The sequence below is a fragment of the Acomys minous genome (assembly GCF_964271855.1).
Source record: "Acomys minous genome assembly, chromosome: 3".
Lineage (NCBI taxonomy): Eukaryota > Metazoa > Chordata > Mammalia > Rodentia > Muridae > Acomys > Acomys minous.
The window spans coordinates 3,490,860-3,515,486 of record NC_140485.1 but is presented as its reverse complement, the minus strand read 5'-3'; the positions used below and the strand labels follow the sequence as shown (position 1 = coordinate 3,515,486).

The 24,627-nt window shown below is 43.7% G+C and overlaps 1 protein-coding gene across 5 annotated transcripts in view; it reads right to left on the bottom strand.

Moving 5' to 3' along the window:
• The window catches only part of RALGAPA2 (Ral GTPase activating protein catalytic subunit alpha 2), a 279,884-nt gene that overhangs the window by 110,113 nt on the left and 145,144 nt on the right, over positions 1 to 24,627 (bottom strand). For 4 of the 5 annotated variants that reach the window (XR_014778094.1, XM_084776127.1, XM_084776126.1 and 1 more), the window contains 5 exons: positions 14,577 to 14,705; positions 10,653 to 10,781; positions 9,789 to 9,847; positions 5,949 to 6,057; positions 438 to 548 (listed from right to left, as the gene is read on the bottom strand). Coding sequence is in view for 4 of the 5 variants with exons in the window: in XM_084776127.1 (XP_084632253.1) it covers positions 438 to 548; positions 5,949 to 6,057; positions 9,789 to 9,847; positions 10,653 to 10,781; positions 14,577 to 14,705 (537 nt within the window). In the remaining variant the exon portion in view is untranslated. The remainder of the gene's footprint in view (positions 1 to 437; positions 549 to 5,948; positions 6,058 to 9,788; positions 9,848 to 10,652; positions 10,782 to 14,576; positions 14,706 to 24,627) is intronic. The other variant, XM_084776128.1, reaches the window with a different exon arrangement.

Sequence of the window (24,627 nt, the reverse complement as noted above, 5' to 3'; positions counted from 1 at the left end):
TACATTGAGTAACCATGCCATGGCAGCCAGCATGGCCCAGGGCTTCAGTCTGAGAACAACTCCCGCTTTACACAACAGCCAGGCCCCCGCCCTGCAAGGAAGGCATTAAACCAGCTGCCTACTCCTTGTTGGCACCATCCAAATTGCTCTCAATGAATAAAGCCCAACCTACAAAAGGTCTCTTTGTTGTGGTTGTGTCTGCCTTTCAAACTCTCCAAGCCTCAGCCTCTGCCCTGGGACACACTGCAGGCTTCTTTGCACAGTGCCTAGAACCGCAGCTGAGAAGAGCCAGCCGACACCCCCTGAAAGCGGGGCTCACATGGCCGTTTAATAGTTGCTTCTCTAACAATTACTTGAGGGTCTATAGTTAACTAGCTTTCAAAAACATTATTAAGCAGGTAATTCGGACGCTTTAACATTATAGATAAGGGACTTACTTCTGCCATTTTTCGCGGTAGAGCAGTTTCAAACATCTGAAGCTTTTCCCAGTAGGAAACCAACAACTGAAGAACATCACAGGCTACCTGAGCCACGATCTTGTTAGGAAACTGCAAAAGGAACCAAAACTCCAAGTCAACAGAGCAGCTCGGGTGTATGGTCTGGAGGAAAACAGCGCCATTTGCGCTTCCCAGATGTATACACGGTTCTTATGTGCAACTGAGGAAAACTGTGCCAATAAACATCATTTGTACATGACCATTCCATTCCATTCTGTTGTCTGCTTGGACTCACCTCATTAGCTCATATATTCTGTAGAAAAGGGTGATCATTGCCTAGAAATTAAAGCCCAAATTCCAAATTCTGGATTAAGTTCACATAAACCATCCTAGTGACAACCCAAGGAAATTACAGCAGAGTAAACAGCTGAGTGCCCTCTGTGTGCGGAACCTCTGCACAAACGTGACTCGCTCTGTCACCGACAGCTCTGTAAGAAAGGTGCTGTCTTCACTTCACAAACAGGAGAGCAGAGATTAACCAAATGACTTCCCGCCTGAGGAATAAAATGACACACACGTAACATACTAAGAAATGTGTAAAAACAGACTTTAAGGACATAACCCACGGGCAAGGGTATGTTCAATGATTCTGGGTGTGTTTCCTAAAGCTCTCTGTGGTGGCTTGAAAGAGAACAGGCTTCAGTCAGTAAAACTGAAGGGCAGAGCCATCTCAGACCTTCGACATCAGACCTAGAGACTCAGGACCTGGGGTTCTCCCATCGTTCCCTCACTATGCCTTGGCTCCTCCCTTTTGAAATAGTAGATGTAGACAGTGTCATTGTATGTTGGAAGTATTACACTTGCTTTTATAATTTACAAGGGGGCAGCAGTTAGAGATTGCCTTGAGCTTCAGAAAAGATTGTGACCTTTTTGTTGTTGTTTGTTTTTCGAGACAGGGTTTCTCTGCGTAGCCCTGGGTGACCTGGACTAGCTTTGTAGACCAGACTGGCTTCGAATTCACAGAGATCCGCCTGCCTGTGCCTCCCTGATGCCACCGTGCCTGGCTGACTTTGAACTTTTAAACTGTATTGAGACTGATAGACTATGAGGGACATTTGAAGCAGGACTGGATGTAGTTTGCACTGTGCTATGGCCACAGGCCTATGGAGCCAGGAAGTGGGGCGTGGCAGTCTGAATCAAACTGGCATCCATAAGATTATAAAAACTTGGTCCCCCAGTAGTTACAACTGCTTGGGAATGTCTAGGAGCTGTGTCCTTGGTGGAGAAGGTGTGTCACCGTGGGTGGGCTTTGAGGCTTCAAAAGCCCCTTGACATTCCCAGTTAGGTCTGCGCTACCTCATGGCTGCTGTGTCAAGATGTGATCTCTCAGCTGCTGCTCTATCACCCTGCCTGCCTGCTTGCTGCAGCACTTCTTGCCTGCCCGCTTGCTGCAGCACTTCCTGCTTGCCCGCTTGCTGTAGCACTTTCTGCCTGCCTGCTTGCTGCAGCACTTTCTGCCTGCCTGCTTGCTGCAGCACTTGCTGCCTGTCTGCTTGCTGCAGCACTTACTGCCTGTCTGCTTGCTGCAGCACTTGCTGCCTGTCTGCTTGCTGCAGCACTTTCTGCCTGCCTGCTTGCTGCAGCACTTGCTGCCTGTCTGCTTGCTGCAGCACTTACTGCCTGTCTGCTTGCTGCAGCACTTCCTGCCTGCCCGCTTGCTGCAGCACTTCCTGTCAGGATGGTCATGGACTCTAACTCTCTCAACTGTAAATGCCAACAAACTCCTTATTCTCATAGTTGCTTTCCACATAGTTTCTCTTCACAGAAACAGAAAAGTAACTAAGACACAACCTGATGTCTCAAGTCTCCTGGATGCTTCCTTTTTTCCTTTTTGTGAGGAGGATGGCAAAGAGGTAATATGTGCAAAGCCTTCATCACCATGCTCAGTATGACAACCTGTGCTTCCTGCCTTGACCTGTCCTCGAGGCTCCACTGCTACTCACACCTCAGGATCGCAGCACAAGGCTCGCTGATGGCCCTGTGTTGTTCAATCTAAGTCACATGACCACTCAGGGCTCTTCACAGCCTTCCTCCCTCATCTAGACGGCAGGTGATCCAATGCCACTGGCCTCTCCCCACCCGCAAGCACCCGGCGTGTTTCTGTTCTTTCTACTTGATCCTGTTTCAGAATTTTCAGTTCCCAGGTCTAGGATGCGTGGTACTGCTATGTTGTTCAGATCTTCACACAAAATTCCACCGTCCCCATCAAGCAGCCCACAGCTTCCTGCTCCTCCTGCCTCATTTCCTCCACAACAGCACTACAGAAGACTGCAGTGCATTTTTCTGTTTTCTTACATAGGGCGAACAGTGGAGTGTTCTGTCCTCCTGTCCAAGAGCAGGAGAAACACCGAGGAAGTAGAAGACGAATGGGTACTAGTAAGGCTCTTAGGAAGCTGGAAACAGTAGCAGGGCATGGTGGCATGCACCTCTAACCCCAGTGCTCAGGAGGCAGAGGCAGGCAGATCAATGTGAGTTCGAGGCCAGCCTGGTCTACAAAGTGAGTCCAGGACAGCCAAAATAGCATAGAGAGACCTTGTCTCTAAAAACCAAAAAAGAAGAATTAGAAGAAGAAGAGAGAAGGAGGAGGAGGAGGAGGAGGAGGAGGAGGACAGACAAAAGAAAAAGGACAAGAGCTGAGGGAGACAAGATAAAGGGGCCTAGTGCAGAATGGGGAGACATGGACAGTCAGGAAGAAAGTGATAGGACAGGATGGAGGGCTGAGCTGTTCCTGGAAGGATGCAGACGGAGAGCTGGGCTTCTCTCGAGGTGAGCATCAGTATGTGTGTGCAGTGGAGGCACAGGCTCTGAGGCAGCTAAGGATCTTGAGACAGGGGCTACCACTGGGGTAGCAGTATGCATACACCGTGAGTGAGGTGGAGAATGGTAGGTATAAAAGAAACCATTCACTCACTCACTCACTCACTCACCACACAGCCACAAAGGACTGACAATGTGCCAGCACTGAATTAAAGGCAGAGAGCTGAAGGCACAAGATGAGTACAGTAGGTAACTATAGCCTGCACTTTCTAGAAACTGGAGTTGCTATGGAGCAGGCTCGTGCCTGTCCTGCACGCTGTGCTCAGGACTCCAGACTGAGGGTTGGCGTGGTCAGACCTACGCACAGACAGTGGAATGATCTGGCAGGATGATGAACACGCTGACAGTGTAAAAGCACAATATGCACAACTGGATTTTTTGCTGGTGCCTTTTGTTTTCTCTCATAATTACAGAAAAATTGCACGCATGTTGCAATTTATTTATACAAACAAAAACATACAAAGAATAAAGTGTGTTCATCTGTGATTTTATCCTTCTGTTATTATCAGTCTCTCTAAAATAAGTGATTTATTTATTTATCTCATGTGTATGGGTGTCCTGTTTGCATATGTGGCTGCACCATGTGCATGCCTGGTGTCCTTGGAGTTCAGAGTAAGACATCAAATCCCTGGAGACTGGACTTATATATAGTTGTGAACTGTGGGTGCTGGGAACTGAATCCAGGACCTCTGGAAGAGCAGCCAGGTCTCTTAACCACAGAGTCACCTCTCCAACCCCAAGCCAGTATCAATTTCTACCTCTGTTCCACACTATCTAGGAAAATATACACTTCTAAGATTCCATCAAATTATCAACAGTGTCCTCAGGTAAAGGATAAAGCTAGGAAACTAACTTAAATTAAATGTGTATGTTTAGACTTTAGAAAAGGAACAACTAAAAAAAAATTCCTAAAATTGAGAAAATGGGATATTTAAAAAGTGAATTGGGATCCACATAAGTCAACAACTTATATCCAGTGGTTTTTCCTCTGTGGTTTGGAAGTCAGGGTCATGCACACTGAAACTATACAAAGGCCCAGGCAGGAGGCCAAAGCATGCTGGCTGGACCTGTCTAGAGTCTCAGCCAGTGCGTTCTCTTCATCTGTTTAGTATAGGTAGCAATGTCACTCGACCTTTTGAAATAGTTCCCAGTATTAAATATGATGACAAGGGCCAGGCCAGAGGGAGCTGTGCCATGTGGCATCTGCTGCTACATTCTCACATTCTTCATCAAGGGATCAGTCGCATGTTCTAGCCTAGAGTCTAAGATGTAGCCCAGGTGTGTATAATAAGATACAATACAGGAGGGATGGGGATGAGGGCATGGGCGCAGAGGACACACATAGGGGACAAGAGGTACTGAGTGTGGTCAGGAGGTGCCAGATCGCAGTGTCCCACTCCAAGAGGGAAGAGTGCTCTGGGTTGGTCATCCGTGGGCCAAAGAAGACAATGCACAGAGGGTGAACACGGCTGCCACTGACCTAATGACAACTGCCCAGAAGGTGGGGTAGCTTTTTTTTTTTTAAGATTTATTTATTTATTATGAATACAGTACTCTGCTTGCTTGTACACCTGCAGGCCAGAAGAGGGCATCGGATCACATCATAGATGGTTGGGAGCCACCATGTGGTGCTGGGAATTGAACTCAGGACCTCTGGAGGAGCAGTCTGTGCCCTTAACCTCTGAGCCATCTCTCCAGCCCCCTGGGGTAGCTTTTGTTACTATCATAGCTGCAAGAAAGAAGATAAAGAAGGGGCCTGGATACTGGTATTAGAAAGGTAGTTTGGAGTTTCAGCTCAGATGCAGCTGAAACCTCCCACAGCCTCAACAAGCTCCGCATACCCCCTGCACGTCAGTTCTCCCCTGCTCTGGTAAAATGGAGACACTTGCTTTGCCACTGAGACCTGACAAGCCCTTGGTACAGTGCCTGGAAGACTCACTGGCTCTGCAGTGAGAATAGCAGTGCTAATGATGTCTACACAGGTTTCTACGCAGGAGCCAAGGAGGCAGGATGCAAGCTCTGCTTTAGGAGGCGGCCGAACGGTACAGTGGAAGCTCAGCTGTGTCCTGTGCATCACACACATGCACTCTCAGTGCTGGAGCTGCCACTCGTGCCTGCTCTTCTCTGGACTTCTCCGGGACTTGATTTCCCCTGGTGTAAAACAGGGATTGTGGTGCTCACCTTATCACAGAAATTCTACAAAGTAACCTGTGGCCCAGTTTTGTGTGATGCTCAAAAACCAGAGCATCTCTCATTAACAAAGCCAAGAGGGAAGATGGCCCAAAGGCCTCATGTTCAGGTAGCAGGTGGACCTCCCAAGGGGAAGCTGCAGGTTCCTGTCCTAGTCACAGTTTGAAACCTCACCTTCTCATGTCCTAGGATGTCCAGCCACTGGAAGAGCCCTAACTGGCTTCGGCCTGGTCCACAAACATTCAAGTCTATGCATGACCTAAGAACAGCTGCCAATAGGGAGGCAGCCACTAGCAGCCTTACAGAATATTTACTGTAGCACTCGAACAGAACTACCATCTCTCCATAATGTAGGGAGCTGCAAAAATGGGCCGATTAAAGCTGAAATTGGCTAAAATCCTGGGAGAGAAGTTAATGTCAAAAAGCACTAAGAAATGGGAATACCTTCAAAGTTACACCTATCACATTGATGGCATCCTTCACCTGAGGGTGGCGGGCACAGTGTACAAGCTCTTCACAGATCCAGACTCCAAGGGAGCAAATGGCGATGCATCTTTCAAAAGAGAAGCAAAAGCAGAAAAACACTCTTGAAATTCAATATATTTTAAAATGAAAAAATACTTGTAAATCTATTCATTTAAAGGAGCAACAACTACAGATACAATAACACAACACTTTCCTTGAGAGAAATCATAAAGAACTTCCAGTGGACCAGTGGTGATGAACAAAATCACCAATTTTACTTAAAATGTTCATGAAATTTAAATTCAGTGTATTTAAATATTTTATGAAACAAGTGGTATATTTTCATTAACTACCATAATCCATGCTACCATTTTTATTGACTCTAAACTATTATTACATTTTATTGTTAAGATAATTTTGAGAAGGACCAAAAAGCATAGATCTTAGATTATTTAAAGTTGGGCTTGTAGTTGTTTTCTTTACAAAGTATATAGTATATACTTCAAATGAAAGACAAATACTATATTTGATTTTTAAATAACTTTCAAAATAAATACATTTTCACTGTTATTTCTTCTAAATGCCATGCCAGTAATAAACTATTCTTCAAAGAAATATGACTTCCTATAAATAAAGCAAGTTAGGGAAAGGAATTATAAAGATTATTTGATAGGCATGAGAAAAAAATCAAAGATACTCCACAAGACCTTGGGCTTGAAACCTGAGTAGATAACACTTTTGTTTAGGGAGGTGAAGTCTGAGGGCTCAGGCTCAGAAGGCACCAGAGGATGTAGCTATGGTTGTGCTGCATCCGGGTGTTAAGACACTCAACTCAGGGATTAAGTGTATAGTTTGATAAGCTGGGCTATACAAAAGATTCACTAAAAAGGCCAGGTATATAATTTTGAAATGGCTGACAAGCATTTACAGACTGGCGAGAGTGCATGAGACTAGGCCTAGGCCAGCTGCTGGGTTACTTTCCCATGCAGTGATGCTAAGCAGTGATGGGAGTTAGCGTGGGCTCAGGAAAGGGGCAGTGTAGGAGACGATGTTTCAGGGGACATGCTGTTTAGATGCGGGGTAAAGACAGACTAACTTCGAGACTGTTAAAACTGTTATGAGAACTGAATGGAAATCCAGGACAATGAAATTGACTATGGAAAATAAAAACTAAAAGTCAATAAAGGAAGCATAGGAAAAAAGGCAGGAAATATAGGTAATAAACAGGAGAAATACTTAGGAGCTCCAGTTAAAAATAAAAATTAAATAAGATGAAAAACACGCCCAAAAGATCACTGGTAATAACAAATACAAATAAACTAAAGTTTTAGTTAAAAGATGAAGATCGCACAACTTTATACGATCATAAAATCGATATACACAGCTTTTGCAAAGGCATCGTAAAGAGAATACAGAAAAGCTATTTTTAAAAGATAAGAAGTATTATATAGCATAGAACCAGGAGAAGATAAAGTGGTCTCTAAAACAAAACAAACCATCCATGCATGTATATAAAGAGAGCCATACAAACGTTAATTCACTAGAGATTGGACAATTCCAAATGCCTATGCAACTAATACCACAGCCTTTGACAAAAATACCAGAATTAGATTAACGTACAACAGGAGGAAGCTTTTAACTTATAGTTCAGTAAACAATAAATTAATAGTAATAATAATAATAATAATAATCCAAGAAGGAATGCAGACTATATGAAGCAATGTAAGGTTATGTCTAGAATAGTACACTTAATAATTAAAGAAGAGTATGTACATTCCCTCTTTTCTCTTTTTAAAAATAATATTTTTTATTTTAATTTTATGAGTGTTTTGCATGTGTATCTATAGCACTCAAGGAGGCCAGACAGGACACTGGACCACCAGGACTGGAGTTATAGACCACTGTGAGCCACTCTGTGAGTGTGCTCTCAGTGCCTGAGCCACTCTGAGTGTGCTCTCAGTGCCTGATCCACTCTGTGAGTGTGCTCTCTGAGTGTGCTCTCAGTGCCTGAGCCACTCTGTGAGTGTGCTCTCAGTGCCTGAACCACTCTGTGAGTGTGCTCTGTGAGTGTGCTCTCAGTGCCTGAGCCACTCTGTGAGTGTGCTCTCAGTGCCTGAGCCACTCTGAGTGTGCTCTCAGTGCCTGAGCCATCTCTCTAGCCTCTATGCACATTCTTTTCACTAACATATGGGACATCTGCTAAAACTGACTATACATGGTGGCATAAAGTAAACATTAACACATACATTTTGATCGACGCGGTATTATGTGAGGCAAAAGTAGCAATAAAAGACAGAGAGAGGGTGGAGATGGGTCAGCAATTAAGAGCACTTGCTGCTCTTGCAAAGGACCAGGGTCCAGTTTCTAGCTCCAACATGACAACTCACTTCCATGCATAACCCTAGTTTCAGGAAAAATACTAACTCATATAAAATAAAAAAGAGATAAATCTAAAAAAAATTTTAAAGGTAGAAATAACCATATGTTTAGGAAAAAAAAAAACAAACCAAACCCACATGATCTCATGAAGGAATCATAATGAAAAGTAGAAAAAAAATTAATTGAAAACTATTCCATATTAAAATGTAAAAGTCTGGAAAAGGTAGCCCTTAACAATAAGCCCTTAACAACACTCATAAATGTTAAAGGAGGAGAGTTAAAAACACACCAAGTGCACATCTTTGAGAAGTAACGAAAGAACATCTCAAGTAGAAGAGTGCAAGAGCCCACAGCTGGAAATAAAAACAAACACAGAGAGGCAAGCAAGAACAAAAACTTACTGTTTGAAAAAACTAATGATGGCATCACCTAAGAAGACCAGCATCCAGCCAGAGAACACACAAGACACTTAACGGCGGAGATGGGACGGACAAACTCTTGGACACTTTTGCTAGTGAGATCTCCTAAGATGCAGGGGACTAACCCTACCATTGCAGAAGAAAGAGCCCGTGTTTTGTGACTCTTTGGCCTGACATCCTAACAGGGTGAGGCATGATGGGGGTGGGAAACTACAGCCTTTGCATGTGATGTAACTTCCTGAAGCAGAGTCTGCAGGCCAGGCGGACGTATCTCACACCTAGGCCAGTTCACTGCTAACAAACTGGTGATGTGCACAGCTTCTGAGGATGGCAGACCAGGAGAACTGGGCCAACCCAGCTACTGAAGTTAAGTGAAGTTCATTAATGTACAAAAATTAATAAGCTTTACAATCACAAGAGTTCACAAGACAGTAAAGGATTACAGGCCTCTGTCTTCCCATGTGCGTAAGGGCCAGGGCATGTGCTAATTGCCTTAAGGCACTCAAGAGGCTGAAGTGGCCTCACAAGGATGGAGGTTGAGTTTGAGAGATGGGCTCTCCTCTAGCAGCGTTCCCAGCTTGGCCTGCACCGTGAGAGGAGAGGGAGGGACTTCTTGTCCACAGCTGGCATAGAAAGCCGCCTACCTTGGTCACAGACTGTAGCAGTCTTAGGTGCTTGGCAGAAGCACCCAAATGTTTCCACACATTGCCAAATGTCTCCCGAGGCACAAATCACCTGCAGCTCAGAATTTCTGCCCAAAACACGAACTGTTGCTCTATCCCTCCTGCTTACTGAAGGCATCATTCACTTCTAAGCTTGCACTTTCTTATGTAAAAGTGTGCACCTTCCAGTAGTCATGGTGATATCTTAGGCAGCTGAGCATAGCAACCTTCTGACATAACGCTTACTACACATTGCAGTGCGTGTGAGAAAAACATAAAGGAGTTTAAAAGACATTAACCGTTTATACAGAAATGTGCATCTTAAAATTCTAACAGTTTACCTCTTGTTCATCATTTACCTTGCACATTCATTTGGTTCCTCGGTAGCATTCTTCAGTAAAATATTTATGAGGTAATGCTAAAAACACAAAATTCAGTAAATGAAAATCTGATGTCACTGTTGGTTTCCCGCTTGTGCCGACCATGTCACAGGCACCCTGGAGCTAGTGAAAGGCCACGGAGTTAGGGCGGCCCTTCCTTCAGGGAGAAGCTGGCTCGCCTCAGCACGTGCCTCCCTGGGTAGCTGAGCCAACCTGCAGCACAGCATTTCTAGGGATCCACTAGAAATCAAGCAAAGCATCTGAGACTTCCAGATAGGAAAATCTCCATTTTATTTTGATTGGATTAGACACTGTACATTGAATTACAGATTATAATCAGGTATTGCAGATTGATTGACTGATGCTGGGGCTCTTTCTTTGCTTCAAAAGCCAGCTGAGGTCAGAAAAAAAATGCTTCCTTTTATTTCCCAAGAAATAATTTGGAATTTCAGGTTATTAGTAGCATTTAATCAGGCCAGCAATGGGACTGAATATTTTGCTTATTGGAATTATTTCTTATAAATTCATTTGCTACGCTAATGCAGCGTAACTAAGCTAACAGAATTATTACAAATGATGATTCATTACTTAATTATGATCCCTAGGAACGATAAACAGATCTAATTGAAAAAAAAAAAACAGCAGAGGAACAGAGCTATCAGGTCTAACTGCAATACGCTGTGAATTTGATACATTCACAGTACATACAGTGCATTCTTCTGAAAACAGCTACTGAGGCTTTTAAAGGACACAGCAAACTCAGGAAGACAGACGAGTGCATAGTCTGGAAGACACAGTGGTGGAGCTCAGCAACAGACGCGCAACTCGAGAGGCGGTAGGTACCTTGACGTCTTCACTTCCTGTGATGACCTCACTCACTTCTGGCACTGACTGCAGCAGGGGGATGTCCTGGTAGGTATTTGGGAAGCAGACGAGGGAACCGAGGAGAGTGAGAGCTTCTGAGCGGGGCGCCTGCAGTCGAGGAGGGAAACACAAGGTTTCTTTACATAGGCTGGACGCTTGAGGAACATATGTTACTTTGTTCTGGTTTTGAGAAGGAATCTTTATCATTTTTTCCTTCTCGGTATGAAGTGCCAAGCTATTTCTGGTTATTTTCCTGGTTAGGCAAGAGAAGTGTTCTTAGATGAAAATGGGAATTTCCAGGGAACGGTAAGCATCTCTATATTTGATCTAAACAAGTGCTATAAAAATCAGTCCACAGATGCATTCAGAATTAGGATGGCAAATGGCTCTGTCGTGGCTGCTTTAAGTCATTTTGGCGTTCCTGATCTTGACAGAGCGAGCAAATGAGAACGACCAACGTTATTTTTCAAGTAAAAAGCGAGGGCATCCATAAGGAGGGGAGTTGAAGGTAGTCACTCAGAGAGAGATGAGGGAAGGGCAATGCCAGCTGGGGATGGAGCACTGAGGATAAAGTCCGTGTGAAATGCTTTGCTTAGTGACTAAATATGAAGAGCTGGTGACTACTGCGGACTCCTAACGTGTGCTAAAGTCAGGCATGGTGAGCACTTAGGCTAATGACTTCCAGGGTACACACCCAGCGGATACCGCCAGGCTTAGTCTCATCTGACACGGTTCTCAGCTCCCTTGCATTATAAGCATTTTTTATCATGTGGCTTTTGGGATAATTTCCAAAGAGCCTGAGAGTCTCCCTTGCTGGAACTGCCCGTTTCCTTAGGACATAACACTGGGGTGTTGGCTATGGTTCTGTCTTCTTCACTCACAGAGCCACTCAGTCCAAGAGTGATCTACACCTGGGGCTGCTGCTGCACACTGTTACACAGCACCCCGTGGTATGTGCACACAAGGTTTTTGATTTGCTTCCGATGGATATTTGGACTGGTTCTAGCTTTGGCTGTTAAATATGGCAGCTTTGTAGAAGCTTCCACAGATTTCTTTGGTGATCTGTTCCTATGCATGCGTTTCTTTCTCTCTGTAGTTGCCTGAGCAAGCGGGGATACGTCATTGCTAATTAACTGTGACACCTGTGGCTGAGCAGGTGTGTCCCAGCCCCTCTCACCAGGTGTGTGGCTTCAGTCCTCACATTTATACAGGTCAGGAAGTCACAGCATCACGCCTCCTTTATGTCCATTGTCTCTCCGCTTAAAACACCATTTAGGAAAGCTATTTTTTTTTTTTTAGCATTTCTGAAGTATGACAGATAAAATTATATACACTTATTTCTCAGCCTATGGGTTGCAACCCCCACAGGGGTTGCCTATTAGATATCCTACATATCAGATACTTACATTACAATTCATAACAGTTGCAAAATTATAGTTATGAAGTAGCAACAAAATAATGTTATGGTTGGAGGTCTCCACAACATGTTGAACTGTATTAAAGGGCCACATCATTAGAAGGTTGAGAAGCACTGGTTTAAGGGGTATAACATATATATGTGTATGTATACTGTTAAAAGCACACACATTGTAAAATGAAAGCTACAATTAAGCTTAATTAACCTATGATCTCAGATAGCTGTCCTTTTTTGTGGAGGAACATTGTCTTGACGAATTTCAAGTCTACAATACAATATTCTGAGATCTCTATCATCATGTTGCACAGGACAGGAGGTCTCAGGGACTTATCAAAACTTTCGACACTCTGACCACTATCACCCCATTTACTCCTCAGCCCTTAGCAAACACCAGCCTTGTCTCTGTCCATTTACCGTTCACTATTTCACATGTCACAGAGACGATGCAGGCCCATGTCTGGCTTATTTCCCAGGCACTGTGGCCTCTGGGATCACTCATGCTGTCAAGATGACAAGATTTCTTTGTTTTTAAGGATGAAAACTAGTCTACCATGTGTGCCACATGTGCTCGTCCACAGGTACACATACACGGCAAGTTGCTCCTCTAACTTGTTAACCTGGGATAATGCCACTGTGAACACGAGGGCTACCCTGGGATAATGCCGTGTGAGCACGAGGGCTAACCTGGGGTAATGCCACCGTGAGCATGAGGGCTACCCTGGGATAATGCCGTGTGAGCACGAGGGCTAACCTGGGGTAATGCCACTGTGAACACGAGGGCTAACCCGGGATAATGTCACCGTGAGCATGAGGGCTACCCTGGGGTAATGCCACCATGAGCACGAGGGCTACCCTGGGGTAATGCCGTTGTGAGCACGAGGGCTAACCTGGGGTAATGCCGCCGTGAGCACGAGGGCAGCTAACACTCCACATGCTGCTTCTGCTTCCTTTGCCCACACATCAGCAGAATTACCACATCACTTAGTGGTTTTATTAATTTTTAAAAGTCACTCCATTTTCAATAATGGCTGTACCAATTTGCTCTCCTATAAAAGGCTATACATATTATACATGTCCCACAGAAATCCTCCTAGCAAGCAATAAAATTCTAACAAAGTATGGTTCTCTTGCCTGTGTCTTGTTATTTTTTCAATGCTGACTTGAAAAAGTAACATTTAACAGGGAAGTTCTTAAAAGATGATTTCCCCTAATTCAGAAATAATCAAGCAAGAAAAATTGGCACATTTAAGGAAATCTGACACCTTTCTTCCTTATTTTTTCCTTTTCTAATTCTTCCCTTTTGTTCTGGCCTCTTCCCCTCTCTTTACTTTCTAAGTTAGCCTTAGAAGAAGACATTAGGGCATAAAAATATGAACACAAATTACCAATTAAAAAGTATTAACTGCCTCCAGTGAAAAATGAGAAATTACTCAGGTATCAGACAAAATTTACAATTCTGACTACTCCTGCTGACTTCACCTACACTCCTGACAAGTCAGAATCGCACTGTCTTTACAGTGTGTGAGGGGCACTGACTCAACAGACCAACAGTCCACATGTGCAGCACGAGTGGGAAAAGGCCTTGTAAACCTCAGTGGAAGTGCTGGCTTGCAGTCCAAGGCCTTGGCTGGATACACAGGTAAAGAGAGGCAGGGACAGCCTCCCTCTCTGCTCCCCGTGCTCAGCGAAGCTACCTGCTTCCAACTTAGTACAAGAATTAGTCGTGCTGGGTGGTAGTGCATACCTTTCATCCCAGCACTTGGGAGACAGAGGCAGGAGGATCTCTATGAGTTCGAGGCCAGCCTGGTCTGCAGAGGGAGTCCAGGATAGCCAAGGCTACACAGAGAAACCCTGTCTCAAAAAAACAAAAAAACACCCTCCCACGAAAAAGAAAGAAAAATTACTAATATAAAAATTTTAAGAGTTTTCCCACATGTTAATAAGAATATATACTCATTTCTGGTAAAAAAAAATAGTGTTCTAATATTTTAAGGAAATATTTTCAGAGCTAGGGTACGTCTCAGTGACAGAATGCAAGCTCAACAAACAAGAGACCCTAGATCTGATCCCAAAAACCACAAAATTCTATTTCTTTCTATAAGACTCACAGTAAGCAAAACTAAATTTAACAGAACAACAACACATGACTTCAAACTCTCTCTTTATTGCATTTGTGTCCATAATGTCATTTTCTGGTGAATACTAATAAGGGTCTGTAAGACAGGCCCTGCTTTCGTGTAAATGTACTGACACATTAGTGGGGATATGATTTCTCACACTTTGGCCTTTTGATGAAACGCCTTTCCAGTACCAGTATGTCATCTTAGCCTACAATTTCACAGATCAGCTGCCAGGGTATCTACTCGGAGAGCCGAGTTTCACATCGCACTAATGAGTCAACACCTGTTAAGAGTGGAGAAATCTGAGCCTTGTTAGCAACTGTGTAGTCTCCCAGGCACTGGGATGCTGCACCTTGTCACACTCACCGCCAGCATGTCCGTGCTGAGGACCCTGGCAGCCGCGGTGATGAAATCCCCCACCAGCATTGAGAAGCCAGGCAAACCCAGGGAGAAAAAGCGGGGTGAGCAGTTTCTTATGATGGTGTTTAAGACATCCTGAAAAAGAAAATACGGAAACACAACTGTAATCTTAAGTCAAAATTCAGTAGTTTCATTGTGTGTATGCACCACCACCACTAGCGAGACAGCAGGGCATTGATATGTTCTTAAGTCAAAGAATGCAGGAGGTGCGAAACTCCAATGGCTTGCAGACACATCTTTTGGTAAAGGGACGTACCAAGCTGTAAGATGACACATCCAAAACCCACACTGTGCCACTGAGGCTAGCTAAACATCTGTCTTGCATTCCACTTGACAACAGGCTTCTTGGACAAGCTATAGGAGTGCCAAGACAGAGATATAAATAAAACTTACAAACACCTGACAGTAAAATAAAAACTCCTTTTTTAGCTCCAGTCCCCAGAGGTTCAACAGTTAGACAGTTTTATAGGCAAAGGGATGAAATGACCACTCCTGTGAGCTTCAGGCACTGAGAAGTGGGAATGCACTTAAGGTAATGCTGTAACATGCGTGAGGTCAGGGGCTTGCCACGGATCTGATGTGCGCAGGAGGTGTGAACACAAAGCCAACAGCAACCATTGGCCAGAGCTCGGCATCAGGAGCATCTCCCCAGCAGATCTCCATCCTGCGTCTATAATGGACACCTGTGGAGGGCTGGCCGGCCCCCAGCACCCCACCCCCACCCCCCATTCCCACCTGTGCCGGATCAGATCCACCACGGGACAACATTCACATCACCACGGCAGGCGCCATCTGTGTGAGTGTGTGCGTGTGTAAGTAGGATTAGTATGAAAACTACCATCTTCTTTTACACGGATCCTGGCCAGGCACATAAATCAAACCCACACACTAAAGTACTTGAGCTATGTGACTTGCTGCAGTGCAACTGATAGTGTCAGTATACAAGTAAACAGCAAAGTATAAGAGGCCTGGCTGTCAGTGTAGCTACTGAACAAGCCCTTCCAAATAGCCCCGACTTAACTATTAAATCAGAGCAAAGCACAGCCACATGCTAATTTCCAAAGTTATCTCAGGCCCTTCATAATAAGATTCACCTCACTTCATGACCTGTCTTCTTAAACAACTTGTATGTGCTCATAAAACATTTCCATGAGACATTTTTCTTACAGTAGATACATTAAATAAATATATATATAATGCTTTTTATATGTTTCAAATTACCATATAATAGTTTTATTATATTAGTGCTCACATATTGATAAGCAGTTTTGCTTAAAACTTGAAGTTTTGAAATCTCAGTGGACTTTTTATTATAAATAAAAGGATTTATATATGATTTATGGATAAAAGATGAGATAACTATTTGATAGAGATAGGTAGATAGATACATGATAGATAAGTAAAGATATAAAAGGAAGGCATGGAAAAAACCCAAGCCAAGGTTTCTTCCCAGTTAATATTTAAGCCAGCTTTAATCACATCCTGCGATACTCTTAGGGTTCCTATCAGCCAAGACAAACATTCTCCGGGCTGAGCAGATGGATGCTGCAGGTTAGAAAGTGTGTAGTAGACTCGTGCTCCAGGAGTGGAACAAAAGATCTACCCTTTTCGTAATTAAGCCTCTGATTAATGCCCTGGGCTCCTCACCACACACCTGTAATTACTCACAGAGGTATGCATTGTGCCGGGGCCTTGCCTCAGAGTATCAGGCACCAAGCTATCCAGCAGCAGATGGAAGCACATTTCTGTTGACATATGCTGCAATGAAAGGATTCGTGCAAACCTGGCGAGCCAGGTAGCAGAATGCCATGCATCCGAAGATTAATAATGCAAACAGCCATGATGTTAGCTTTGTTATGTTTGCATTAATTCCATCTGTTGAGATGAGGAGCTAAAACCTCAAGTCTATGGGTTTCAAAAACCTTTAGCACACGCTGGACTCAAATGAGCCATTCTCACCACTGGAATTTAGAACTTTGGTTTAAAGATGGTTTTCTGGAATAGGTTTGTGGGGACTGGAAACGGAATCCTTTAATAAACTTGAAACCATAACTTGTGAACTTACTTCATTGGTGCATATGCATAAATACCTAGGGGGAAACCCTACACTCAGAAACCACAAAACTGTCACTAGTGCTAGAGATGGGAGAGACAAGAGCAGCTGAGATAAAGTCCCGGGGCTCTCCTGGTCCCTGGACCTGGGCCAGGGACTTCAACTGAAGCTGCTTCCATGGGCAGAGAGATGGGAAAGAGAGGGACAGTAACAGATGGCAAGCCTACCCTGCTTTGCCACCCACGTAAGGCAGAGCCTGGAGGGAAAGTGTGCTTTCTCTGTAGTCACCAAAGACAGCACTGGGGCAGGGTTAATGCGGGGGGTTAAAGACAGGGCCATATGACCAGTCAGCCAAATTACCAACACATGCTGGCTTACTTTCCTTATCTACACTGAAATGGAGCAGTCCAAAGGGTCTATCTTTGAGATAACACTTTAAAATTGGGAGTAGCCACATGGTACTCAGGAAAAGCATCTGCTGCCCATGTTTCCAATGGAGAGGGGACCATACATCCAGGGTGAGCTCCAGCAGTTTCTAACTCGCAAGGAAATGGTCTTTTACCCCACTCTTCTGCCTCGAGGAACTAAGATCAATCTTTGGAAATACAAAAGAAAATCCTTCAGGTTCTGATAGTTTATTTGCAGCCTACAGGGCTGTATGAACACCACAGAACGGCAGTACCACACACCGTCACTCAAGAGGTGATCCTCAGGCCCTTTATAGTGCCCTCCCTCTAGAGCCAGCATGATTTGCCCAGCAGATGTGTTTCAAAGTGACTAATTATACTAGAAAACAGTTGCCCTTCATTAGAAACAGAAAACACTCCTTAAAAATCAATATAAAATTCACAAGCAAATGATGTTGAATTTCTTGCCAAAATCATCACTAGCTGCAGGAAGTTGTTAGTTTGAGACAGGTATTTCTCTTTTAAAATGGAGGTTTGCTATGTCACAGGGCGGACAGTGGTGGATGTACCACCTCCACCGGCCCTGACAAAGTCGTAAGGAAGGGCTGTGATGAGGAAAGAGGGTGGTATTCTCACCAAGAAACCCCTTCTCTCAAGCCTGCCTCTGTTGTAAGCACTGCTGGGAAATAGCCCTGTGTCGAGCACTGGGGCCACGAGGCCTGGATTAGAGGCTGCGGCCACCCTGGAGCGGCGTGTGGGCAGTGAGAGGCAGATGTGAGCAGATGCCTTACAGAGGCCTTCAAAGGCCACACGGAGGTAGACAGTGTAGCCAGCAAACAATGTTTCTCTAAATGAAGGATTCTTACTTCATAGAACGTACTTCATAGGTTTAGTCTGTATAATTTATTGAAAGAATGTTTTAATGACCTACAGAGGAAGGGCATTTTAAAACCTTTCAGAGATAGCACAGGGAAGTCTCTTCTATTATCCATTACCTCAGAAATTAAGGAGCTCTAGCAATCAGTGCCCTAAGGCAACCCCTTTAACACATGATCAGAGACCCTGTATATAACTTGGGGGAAGCAAAACTGACAGCATGACCCTTTCATTTTCTAAGCTTTATCCTTTTGAGGAATTCTAGAACCTAACTCAAACAAGCGAGTCTGGTAGTTTCTTCTACACATTCTAAACAGACTAAACAAGTAGTTCAACTAAACAACAGGCGTAGAGGCAAAAGGGATCCGGAACAGGAGTCCGGTTCATCCTTTAAATTGACTAGGATGGAGCAGACAGACTGTTTTTGCTAGAAAGAAACCACGCTGTGAACTGTTGCCACACGGTGAACAGGACACACGCTGCATTTCCCATTTTAGTGAAAGGTCTATGTGTAAGCTACAATGCTGAGTGCAAAAGCTAGGCTGTAAGATGACAACTGTGGCTTTGCAGCTTATCACAAGGTTCAGGCTTATGAGAAAGCGACTGGTGAGAACATCTGTCTCTTATCACTGATCTTGCAAAAAAAAAAAAAATCAGGTAATTCAAATAGAGGAGTGTTGTTTCCTCTCCTCCAAAGCACAGTCCTATAAACACAAACTACATTCAGCCTCTCAAATGAATCGCTCTAATTGAATGCTATGTACACAGTAACTGGAAAAACTATAAGTGATAAGGAAAACATATGGTGACGGCAGCACAAATTGGCTTACTCATTCTGCGCAGGGCTGCTTCTTTAGTTCTCTTTATAATTGACCTTTAGAACGATAAATGTGTAAAATAATTTTGTTTATTACAGCTCTGAACCTTCCAACAATTACACAAAATGGAAATTTTAAAGGAAGGATTCCTTCTGGAAGCCTTTCCATTGTTTACATAATTACAGGCATAATTTAGTGCCTGTGTTGTTATGGAAAATTAAAAAAAAAAGGGCGATTACTGGCCATTTCAATTCAAAATATTGCACAGTAGTGTCAAAGATGGGGGCAAATGTTCACTTTGCCACAGTTTGAAATGGATTAACCCTGTACATCTGACATCTCAACATAGCATTCTTTGAAGCACAGACGTTCAGAAGCCTCGCCCTCCCGGCTTTGGCGATGTTGTCACTGTGCTCTCTCTCACCAATCACATGTATATTTTTCACTTAATATTTGCTCATGCCCCAGCAGATGATGGCTGTAACACAATAGCCAGCCATCTGTCTCCCTGCCTTTCCTTGGAGGACTTGCGCCTGCTTCTCCAGAGCAAACAGATCTGGTTATCCCACCTACAGTCACTCACGCCCTCTGTGTGGCTGAGCAGTCATCAAGAAATAAAATATGTGTGCAAAATCATGTGACTCCTCATTTGATTTCTCCTTTTAAGGGGTGCTATGCAGCGAAATGATTTCATCGTGCCTATCTTTTACCTGGTATAGACCACAGGAAATTTTTATTTGGTAACATCTATGTATCCCAACAATCTGGTTAATTAAGAAGGCAGGACTCACCCCACACTTGGAAATTATACAAAGTATATCTGAGTGTACAGGAGTATTTTTCACATTAACTGTGGATATAATTTAAACTAACAGCAGCCACACCCACAATGCTACAGTACCTTGAGGACACTCTGAATATCAGCTGTGGCCTGAAGTAGCTAACCTAGCAGACCGGAAGCTTTTGGCCTTGGAATTCCAAACCTGGCCCTCTCTTCTCTGCTGGGGGCTCTGTGGTCTTCAGCTCTGTGTCCAAGAACACCCTCTCACAGACGGGTCCTAAGCTGCTTTCTGACCTCCGGTGACAAAAACAGAACCTTGGTCAGGTTACACACGTCACCACTACCCCCAGCCCCTATGCCCAGGCCACAGTAGAACAGGGAACCAGTATGGGACTGCAAATTACTCTCAAGAGCTGAGCCAAATGATGCGTGGTGTATGCCACACATTCTCTATGTAAAGGGCCAAGTGGGATGCAATTTATTTGGGGAAAAAAAAAAGCAGCAGATTTTCAAAATGTGACTTCTGTGGCTGTGACTATGTTTCTAAAGCTCACAGAAACAGGGCAGAATACAGTAATTGGACTCCTTGAGCTCTATACCCCGAGGACAGCTGTGACACCGAGTTTCCAGGACAGTGGCATGCACAGCAGAAGGGAAGTGGGATGTGTGAAAGATGCTTAGAAGGCAGAGACTGCTCTGCCAGCCACACAGTAATGAGTGGGCAGAGGGCGTAAGGCAGCCTGCAAGCTCAAAGGAAGAATCTCCAAGTTTATTTATGTCTGCTTTATAACTTATCCCTCATTTGACAAGGAAAGCTCTGCTGGCCTTTGGAAAGCAGGACCAGTCAGGTTCGAAACTCTGTATGTGATTTTATTTTATAGTAGAGTCGGAAATTCAGCAGCCCTGTCCAACTGCCTCTTTTTGCTATTCGTAACAACTTTATTAAATACTTCATATGTAATAAAATCCATCCTATAATGTGTACAAATAGCTTTTAGTGTAGTCCCAGAATTAAGCAAACATCACCACTATCTAACTTGAGAACATTTTCATCACTCCCAAATGAAACTCAATGTCCATTAGCAGCCACTCCCTGCTTCCCACTACCCAAAAACCCGGCAACCACTAATCTGCCATGTGTCTCCATGGATTTGCTGGCTCTGGAGACTATAATATGGAATATTATAGTGTGTGGCATTTATATCTGGCTTCTGCCACTTAGCATGTTTTCAAGGTTTACCCTGTTTTATTTTGTGTTTGTTTTTGCTTGGAATAATGTCCATGTAGCCCATGGCCTCAAACTTACACTGTGGTTGGGGCTGGCCTTAAAATCCTGGAACTCCTCTGCCTCCATCTCAGAACTGTTGGGATGATAAGCACAGGTTAACATGTCTGCCATGACGCCTTATAAAAATGACTAAGTAATATTCTATTGTGTCCACAGTCTTCAGCTTATCTTTTATTTTTGAGACTGGGTCTCATGTAGCTAAGGGCCCAGTAATCCTCCCACCTCAGGCTTCTGAGGGATGGGATTTCAAGTGTGAGCCTTACACCTGCCATGTTTATTGTTTTATTAGTTGGTGGGCAGGTATGCTCTTTCCACCTCGGTGCTTGTCAACAGCGGGAATCTCTGTGGCCAGTTCCTTAAGCCATCAGCTCATGGCGGAACCAACCGCCACTTCTGAGGACTGTGTGCCACACAGTTCCTCCACTTTATATTCTCACTAGGAAAGGTCAAGGATTCCAATGCCCCCATGCTTGTCACAGGTATTTTCTCTTTTAACAAAACTACCCCAACAACCAGCCTGATACCTCGAGTTTTTGATTTGCATTTCTCTGTGACTGGATTATGTTCAACATCATATCCTGTGCTTGTGGGCCATGCTGAGGTCTTCTTGGGACAAACTTCAGTTTATTTAAGTCATTCATTCTTTTATATCCGGGCTGTTGACTTACTATTGGCTGTAATGCTTCTTCCTATATTCTGGCCAAAAGAGCTTTATTGGGCATGTGATTTGTACACATTTTCTACCGTTTTGTGCGTCATCTTCTCACTTGCTCAGTATGTCCTTTGATATGTGGTAGATTTTAAGTTTGGTAAAGGACAACTTGGATTCTCCCCTTTTCTTTAGTTGTTTCTCATTCCTCAGACTTTAAAGTCAATTCCAAGATAGTCGCACTTTCTTGGTTTACTTTCCTCTAAAAACATTATAGTCTTAGCTGGTTCATTATAAGTCAAATTCTTCACATAGTGTGAGGCTGAGATGGAGGCTAATTTCATTGTATATGTGCTTGTGTCTCTGTGTGTGCGTGTGTGTGTGTGCACGCGCGCGCATGCACACTTTTGTATGTTCAGTGTATCACATATGTGTGCACTGGTATGTGTGCCCAATTACATGTCTAGAGACAGGAGAAGGCTTCAGACGGCCTGCTCTATCACTCTGCCTTACTGCCTTGAGACAGAGTCTGTCACACTGGTTGCAAGCAAGTCCCAATGATTCTCCTTTCTCTTCCTCCAACAGCACTGGGCTTACAGGTAAGTGTGGCGCTGCCCAGCATTTTCACAGGTGCTGGTTCCTTATGGCTTGCACAGCAAGTACTCTTACCCAATGAACCAACCATCTACTCAGCGCCTGCTTTTATCACTTTCTATGTAGATGTCCAGTTGTCCTAGCACCACAAGAAGAAAACACTTCTTTCCCACTGGATTAATTTTGCACCTACATAAAAAATAGGTCAACCATAGACATGTGTTTCTTTCCATACTCCCAATTCTATTTTAGTGATTGATAAGTCTAAGGACTTGCTAGCACTATATTATTTTAGTAAGTTTTGAAATCAAAAACTATTGTTCTTAAAATATTTTGCAGCCAGGCGTGGTGGCGCACACCTTTAATCCCAGCACTCTGGAGGCAGAGGCAGGCAGATCTCTGTGAGTTCGAGGATAGCCTGATCTACAAAGCGAGTTCAGGACAGCCAGGAGTACAAGAGAAACCCTGTCTCAAAAAGCAAAGAAAAAAAAAACCCAACAACAACAAAACCCCAAAACTATATATATGGGGGGGGGGGGAGACTGATTTCTGAATTCAGAACTCTATAATTCCACATGGATTTTAGGATAAGCTTTTTGTGGTAATAATGTTTGTATATAATCTGTACATCAGCTTTGAGAGTATTACTGGCATTATCTTCAGAGCTAGCAATATGAGACAGTTTCCATTTGTTTACATAGGTTTTAATTTTCTATGATGTTCATATATTATAATTGCTTGGATAAGTTTATCTCCATGAATTTTCATCTTTTAAGACCACTATAAATGAAATTATTTTATTGATTTCATTTTTAAATCTCCCATCATTGATATTTAGAAATATAATATGGTTGGTTCTTAATTATTAACCTTGTATTTTGTAAACTTGCAAAACTAGCTTATTTCATCTAATAACTTGTGCGTATCCACGTGTATGTCTATTTCTTGGAGTTTTCCAAACACAAACATAAAGGTGGAGGTTTCTCTTTTTACAGACCATGTTTTAAAATTTTCGTTTTGTTATTTACCTGTCCTAACCAATTAGGAGGCTGCAGGGAGCTGGGGCAGTTAATTTTGGTTAGCACCTTGACTGGATTAAGTGGCAACAGAATGTTACCGCAGCACACCTTCAGGCAGGTGGGGAGGCATCTCCAGGGAGAGAGGCTCTCCCCAGCTGAAGGTGGGGAAGGAGGAAGTGATCTTAGAGCCTTCCTGTTCACGCAGACTGCCACTGCTGTTCTTGTCACCCACTGCCAGGCTTCTGCATCTCTGAACTGTGAGTCAAGTAAAATAAATTCTTCCTCTTTTACATATTTGGTCACAGTGATAGGAAAAGTAACTAATAGGTCACTTTGGAACACAGGTGGGGAAAACTAACATCCTTGATTGGTTCTTTGACATTTAGGAGAATGTGGTAGTTTAAAATGGCAATGTGTCATTTCTTTGGAGGGACAACATCCAGAGACTTTGGTTCAGCATCTAAACCAGACAAACCTGTATTCAAAATAGTTTTGAAGGGTGGCAAATTAGTGCTTTTCACAAGAACTCGTACAGTACTGTGATATCAGCACCAGCAAGAGAGTTTACTTAACACAATTAATTTTCTTAGCCCTAGTTTTCAGTCCCATGAACCAAACATGAAACCCCTGAATCCTGACCAATGCAACTCCATGCTTAATGCTCATGGGCCAGGAAGTCACTGCTGTCTTTCATGTGTGCTTCCTACAATGGGCAGCTCAGATCCTACCAGGAGACTGACAAGAAGACAGCAAGCCTATTAGAGAATTCTGGCACCATTATAATTCCTCAAGATGTTGAAAATTGCTGAGAGTCAAGGAAAGAAGTGACTTACAGACACACAAATAGGACCTTGAAGACACTGGCCTACAAATATAATGACTGTCTCAATTGTCACCCTGATGAGCTTCAAATCTACAACACTGTAGTTTGTCCAACAGGCTGGCTTAATGAGGTGGATGCAAATGCAGAAAAGCAGTTATTAATTCCTCAGCCGAGACCTCAGAACATGAGGGATGCAACAAGCTGTCACCAACAAATGACAGCAGTGGTAGGGACTTGGCTATGTCACTCTCCAAACAGTGGGCATGGATGCAGCCTGACAAAGGAAGACTAGACTTGATGGTCAAAGCTGAGGAAAAGTCTGTGAGGATAGGCAGTTATACACCACCAAGGAAATTCCTAGGCCTGGAAAGCAGAGTGGGAGGTTGGAAAGACACTTGCTTTTTGAGAAACAAGCACCTGCATGTCATACTGGGGTGAGGGAGAGCACCAGGGGGAGGGTCTATAAGGAGAAGCCAAGAAAGGCATTTCCTAGGATTCCAACAGGAATGTGAGGTTCCTGTGTTTAGTCTCAAAATGAGCAGTAAAGGACAGGTACCAGCTGTGACTGGGGTGCCCATTCAACTGGGGCCCAACTCTGCAACAAGGTTCCGAGCTGGTGCCATCAAGGGCCAGGTGCCCCTGTTTAAACTTGTTTCCTTCTCACATGCTGAAATCAGGAAACAGGCTCT